This window comes from Schistocerca cancellata, chromosome 3 (assembly GCF_023864275.1).
Source record: "Schistocerca cancellata isolate TAMUIC-IGC-003103 chromosome 3, iqSchCanc2.1, whole genome shotgun sequence".
NCBI lineage: Eukaryota > Metazoa > Arthropoda > Insecta > Orthoptera > Acrididae > Schistocerca > Schistocerca cancellata.
Genome location: NC_064628.1, coordinates 742,860,404 through 742,867,353, shown reverse-complemented (window position 1 = coordinate 742,867,353; position 6,950 = coordinate 742,860,404). Strand labels below are relative to the sequence as shown.

General features: G+C 40.6%; 1 protein-coding gene across 1 annotated transcript in view; it reads left to right on the top strand.

Annotated features, from left to right (window-relative positions):
* The first annotated feature begins 1,800 nt into the window (after positions 1 to 1,800).
* Positions 1,801 to 6,950, top strand: part of LOC126175753 (phosphoacetylglucosamine mutase) — a 135,136-nt gene continuing 129,986 nt past the window's right edge. The window contains exon 1 of the mRNA XM_049922718.1: positions 1,801 to 2,036. Within this exon, the coding sequence (XP_049778675.1) occupies positions 1,921 to 2,036 (116 nt within the window). The 5' untranslated portion in view covers positions 1,801 to 1,920. The remainder of the gene's footprint in view (positions 2,037 to 6,950) is intronic.

The window sequence follows — 6,950 nt, the reverse complement described above, 5'->3', positions numbered from 1 at the left end:
AATTACACCAAAACCGCATATTGCAACAGAGCTATAACTAAATATTTTGAAATATTATACTAAGTTTTATTGGGCATTATGTTTTATTACAAAAACTTTCAATATTACAGTGGAGATGCAAGGTTATTACAACAAACACGATTTAATAAAGATAACTGTTATTTACTGCTGGTAAGTTTACATTCCACTCTTAAAGAAATCCTTCATTTAACCTGGAACCTGTCTCGCATTTGCTAAACGTGAATGTACGAGGGCAGTTCAATAAGTAATGCAACACATTTTTTTTCTGAAACAGGGGTTGTTTTATTCAGCATTGAAATACACCAGGTTATTCCCCAATCTTTTAGCTACACAACACTATTTTTCAACGTAATCTCCATTCAATGCTACGGCCTTACGCCACCTTGACATGAGGGCCTGTATGCCTGCACGGTACCATTCCAATGGTCGACATCGTACTGCATCAATAACTTCTTCATCATCTGCGTAGTGCCTCCCACGGATTGCGTCCTTCATTGGGCCAAACATATGGAAATCCGACGTTGCGAGATCGGGGCTGTAGGGTGCATAAGGAAGAACAGTCCACTGAAGTTTTGTGAGCTCCTCTCGGGTGCGAAGACTTGTGTGAGGTCTTGCGTTGTCATGAAGAAGGAGAAGTTCGTTCAGATTTTTGTGCCTATGAACACGCTACAGTCGTTTCTTCAATTTCTGAAAAGTAGCACAATACACTTCAGAGTTGATCGTTTGACCATGGGGAAGGACATCGAACAGAATAACCCCTTCAGCGTCCCAGAAGACTGTAACCATGACTTTACCGGCTGAGGGTATGGCTTTAAACTTTTTCTTGGTAGGGGAGTGGGTGTGGCGCCACTCCATTGATTGCCGTTTTGTTTCAGGTTCGAAGTGATGAACCCATGTTTCATCACCTGTAACAATCTTTGACAAGAAATTGTCACCCTCAGCCACATGACGAGCAAGCAATTCCGCACAGATGGTTCTCCTTTGCTCTTTATGGTGTTCGGTTAGACAACGAGGGACCCAGCGGGAACAAACCTTTGAATATCCCAACTGGTGAACAATTGTGACAGCACTACCAACAGAGATGTCAAGTTGAGCACTGAGTTGTTTGATGGTGATCCGTCGATCATCTCGAATGAGTGTGTTCGCACGCTCCGCCATTGCAGGAGTCACAGCTGTGCACGGCCGGCCCGCACGCGGGAGATCAGACAGTCTTGCTTGACCTTGCGGCGATGATGACACACGCTTTGTCCAACGACTCACCGTGCTTTTGTCCACTGCCAGATCACCGTAGACATTCTGCAAGCGCCTATGAATATCTGAGATGCCCTGGTTTTCCGCCAAAAGAAACTCGATCACTGCCCGTTGTTTGCAACGCACATCCGTTACAGACGCCATTTTAACAGCTCCGTACAGCGCTGCCACCTGTCGGAAGTCAATGAAACTATACGAGACGACGCGGGAATGTTTGAAAATATTCCACAAGAAATTTCCGGTTTTATTCAACCAAAATTGGCCGAGAAAAAAATGTGTTGCAATACTTATTGAACTGCCCTCGTAGAAAAGGAAAAGGGATATTGTCACAAATTGTCGCAACAGCTTGTATTTCATTATATATTGTGTGTTATCAGCCGATAATTCCATATGTTTGTACGAAATCAGATCTGCTTCATACTACTTAAAAACTAGCAAATATTTCATTATCTTCCGGTACACCAGAAGAAAAAGATCGGCACCTGGCTGAACCACGCGGCACAGCCAACAGTTGTTTACTATAACTGTCAACTCCAGTGACGTCAGAGGTGTGGTACGCATGCAAACAGTTGCGTGAGCAAACCGGGTTATTTGGAAGTGGTACTGTGAAGTTTTGTGTTGTGTGAGTGTGTATTTGTAAGTAAGGAAATGTCGGGAGAATTTAAAACGAACCTATTTCGTGAAGCAGCAAAGATTGGAGCGCAGAAGCATCCGAGAAAGAATACAAAAACTGTTGGGTATGGAACAGCTGGCTTTAGGAACAAGTGGGTATTTCATTACTCGACCTGCGTTAATGTCCCAATTTATTTCCATACGTAGTCTTGTCACTAACAACAAGTGCCGCTATAGAAATTCATGTGTTAATGTACATTACAGATTGATGTATTGGTATATAGGTTAATTGAATAAGGTACGGTTCTATCATAAAAACTGTTATCTGAGCAACTCTGATCGTTTATTGCCACACCCAAAACAGGTGTAAGGTCGATCTTGTTTTCAATGTACTTTGTCCATGAATACGTATCTCCCTAATGCCGTTGAGAAACTTATTCCATGTAGTTCGTGTCTCGTACCAGTTTATTGAGGTTTCCTTCACCCAACAGCTGTGGGCATTAAATTCCCTTATATCCTAACCCATAATTTATAACGTTCGCTTTCCAGTTGTACGAAGGAAATCAATCATATTATGATGACAAAACTAACCTATCAGAGACCATGTAATACCAGTCACCAAATTCTCTCTCTTAAGACATAATAATACACAATATTTTGATGTCATGTGCCCACATGATGTGTAAGGTGTTTGTACCAAGTGGGAAGTTAGGAGACATCACACTTAAAATGTTAAAAAGTCGTTTGCCATCACTACGTCTGGCAAATCTTCATATGCAGAACAATCCTAGTGCAATATGTTTCAAGTTAAACTATATTTAGAAACTGTGATTTTCTGTATTAACTGTTTTGCTACTGGTAAGATGGACGAAAGTATCTTCTTTCATCCCAGCACGTTGACTTACATATAATACTGAAGTAATAGTGGAGCATGAAAGCTTCTGAGTATGCAAAATTCTTTCCCAAATGAATTATAATTGAAACTAGGTTTCTACTTCTGTTGAGATCTCGGCAAACCATTGTATTAAATCAAATATGAATTAATTCTTGTGCCGTGAAGTCCAGTCAAAGAAGGGAAAAAGGGAAAAATTTTGTGTAGTCTCAAATCCTTGTACAGTCGTAATAGAGAGGATAATGAACAACATAGGGAGGGGCGTGGCATTTGTAGGTCACACACTAATGTTTTTCTTGCAGAAATATTTCCCAGTACAACATTAAAGTACTGAAATTTCACACAACACATGTTGCATTCATTTTTTATTCAGGACTAATAGTTACCATGATGTGAGGAGTGGAAAAATCACAGATTATCAGCAATAATGGTTTTAATGCTGTACAGTTGATGTTTATTGTTAAATGAAGCGACTTAAGTACAAATATAAATAGTGTGTAACACATCTAAGTGGGGTATAACTGTATTAAAACTGTGTTCCTGTGGTACAACAAAGTGGAAAGGGGTGGAGGTGGAGAGTTGAAGTGTGAAGGAAGGAAGGTCACTGGATTATTGCCATGCATTTCCCTCCTTTGTAGGTCTGCGAACTGAAATGTGACCAGGCAATTCCCAATTCTCTCTACCACACTACATCACAAAAGGCAACTACAGAGTGTTTCACAAAGTTATACTGATACTGCTGCAGCTCGCCTTATGAATTACTGGTGATGCAGTGTGCAGACATGCCTGGGAATGCTAATTTTTCACAAAATGCGTTAATGCTACATATAATACAGGTAGGAATTACCCGTAATACTAACACAAGCAGGACAGAAGGAGAGAATCTATGTAAATCTGTTCACATTGTTCTACATTGCTAGAGGGTGAACTTATTCTTAGCCATCGTGTATGGCAGCCATAGAATTCTTCTAGGAAAAACTACTCCTCCCCACTAGGAGCACTACTTGCTTTTCAGTTTACAGATGGACTACACATCCCTCAGCATTTCCTGTTCAGTTCTCTCATGTGAGTGTGCAAAACAATGTCACTAAGCTCAGGTTTATATAGTGAAGCTATTTTCAATTTAATTGCAGGCTAGAGCTGCCTACTGTCTACGACACTGAAGAACCTGCCCAAGTGTAACATGTCAATATGTATGCAACCATACGATCATTTCATTTCAACCCCTATTTCATTGTCTCTGCTATCAGTGCTGGAATGCTCTTCACAGTGTGAGTGGTAGCAAATGCAGCATCTGAGACTCAGCTTTCCCAACATCTGAAGAGGCCCAGAGGCACAAACTGGGTCAGTGTTATGAAGTTCCATACAGCAGATTACTGTTCTACATTTGAATGTAAGCAGTCCTATTCTATCACACATACTGATACCAACCCTGCAAGATATACTGCGGAGGTGCACCAATTGACTACAGCACATTTACATTGCTTTACAGTATGCTGTCAACAACAGACAGTAACAAGATGCAACATTTACCAATCCGATTCCTTTTCCACCAACACTATGCAGGTTACTGACATCTTCACACGTAGTTCATTTAACAGTTGCAAATAAGTACTCACTTAATAAACTGAAAGTAACTTCACCATACAAACAGAAGCTCACTGAGGATATACAGTTTGCTTGTAAACTGAAAAGAGAGTAGCACTCATGGTGGGGAAAGTCATCTTTCCTGGTAAATGTACAGGATCATTAAGAATCAATTTCCCATCTAGCAGTGTAGAACACAGTGCTTAGATTTATTTAGAATCCATTCACGTGTAGTTTCTCTTTTGTTAGTGTTAATGCATTTTGTAGAAAATAAACATCCCATGGTCTGCAGCTTGTGGTCTCACAGTAGCGTTCTCACTTCCCAAGCCGGGGGTCCTGGGTTCGATTCCCGGTGGGGTCAGGGATTGTCACCTGCCTCGAAATGTTGTCTTCATCATCATCATCATCATCATCACCATTATTCATCATTCATCCCCATTACGCTCAGAGGAAGGCAATGGCAAACCACCTCCGCTAGGACCTTGCCTAGTACACTAGTGAAGGTCTCCTGCGTCGTCCCCTATGCTCTGTCAAGGAGTATGGGACTTCATCACTCAGCCATGTCTGCACCCTACCTTGCCAGCGAGCTGCAAAAGGGTCGGTATAACTTTATGAAACACCCTGTAGTGGCTTTCTGTGATGTAAAGAGGTGGTGGGGAATTACCTGTTCACTCTTCAGTTCACAGACCTACAAAGAAGAGAAGTATCTGCTCACAATCTAGTAATCTGCCTTCCCTCACCTGTTTGCTTTCTAACCCCTCCAGCCTGTCACGCCACCAGAACACAATTTATCCCTTAATACAGTTCTACTAGACTTGTGAGTGATACACGCGTAATATTTGTTCCTAATCACTTCATTTAACAAAAATTGTCAGTTTCATATAATTAAAACGCTTCATTTTAATAACCTGCAATTTTTCTATCCCCTGCAATATGTGGAAACCATTAGTCTTAGGAAAAAAAATGAATAGGACATTTTTTGTAAAACTTTTAAAGCAGATTAATGTTGCACTGGGAAACATTTTCGTTAGAATAGGGCTTTTCAAGATGTTCAAGAAAAACAAAGTTACCTTTAAACACCCCCCCCCCCTCCCCCTTGCTAACTCCCTACGAGTCAGTATTTTTAGTATGTTGTGCATGACACATACCACTTACAAAAATTTGCAACTTTTATAGTAGTTGCGACACTATACTCACATCTAAATAAAGCAGGGTTCAGTTTGGCCACACAAATATAGGTTTTTTGTGATTTCCCTAAATCGTGTTAAGACACATTTTAGGATGATACTTTGAAAATTACATTACCATTTTCCATTCCTATTCATGTTCGATTGGAGCTTGTCACCAGTTTCTAGATATTATTACTATTGATAGTGTGTTAATCCTAGTCTTCCTTTGTTTGTTTCTTTCCTCTGGGAATCTTTCCAGCCATGGCAGGCTGTGAACCTTGCAGAACTAGCACTTCTGTAAGCAAGGTTCGCAGGAGAGCTTCTGTGAAGTTTGGAAGCTAGGGGATGAGGTACTGGCAGAATAGAAGCTGTGAGGACGGGTTGTGCTTGATTAGCTCAGTCGGTATAGCACATGTCCGTAAAAGGCAAAGGTCCTGAGTTCGAGTCCTGGTCTGGCACACAGTTTTAATGTGTCAGGAAGTTTCATATCAGTGCACACTTCACTGTAGAGTGTAATTTCATTTGGGAATCCTTTTACTGTCTGGGCTACTCATGCATGAACTGTGACCATTCTTCTTAGCTTCCTATTTTCCAAGTGCCACAGAAGGTCTCCTTTGTACCTTGGAGTACTAAAAGCAGTGACTGACGAGATTCTAGGGTTGAGTCCTGGCCTGGCATACAATTTTAATCTACCACAAGTTTCTAAACAGCACACACTCTGCTACACAGTAAAATATTCATGCTGCAGTGTTTAATTTGTGTGTCACAGAAGCAGATTTGTGTCAAAATAACACATCAATTCATTAAACAGACAGTGGCAGAGATTTTTTGCAACATTGCCCTCAGTGAAGACTCTAACATGTCATTCTCTCTTTTTTCCATTTACATCAACACTTCAGTATGCAATTTCCCATTTTGTTTATGGAAACTGGATTCTTCATTGTCTGGTGCCTGTGAGACATCTGATCATGAAAAAACTTCAATGAAACATGTTATGGCATTACAGAAGCACCCAATTCTGCTACAATAGTTATTGAAGGCAGTGAGCATTGCTTTCTTGACTGATGAATGCGTTTCATTCAACATCTCTCCATCTATAGCCCTACATTTTGTTTTACCTATTACACAGTAATCTCTGTTTCTTTAAAAGTTTCTCTTCAGTGACTGGATACTATGGAGGATCCCTCTCATTATGAACTGCAAACAATCTAAGAGGACTGCACAGATTGTCTCCTAAGTCATTTACATGGATTAGGAAGAGCAGAGGGCCTATAAAACTTCCTTGGGAAATTCGAGATCATGAATCCAGTCACACAACTGAGACAGTTTTCCACAGGCAACCAATTTGATTGAAAGTTGCTTGTGAGGAGCAGTACCAAAAAGCTTTCTGGAAATTTAGAAGCAGAGACTCAATTTGA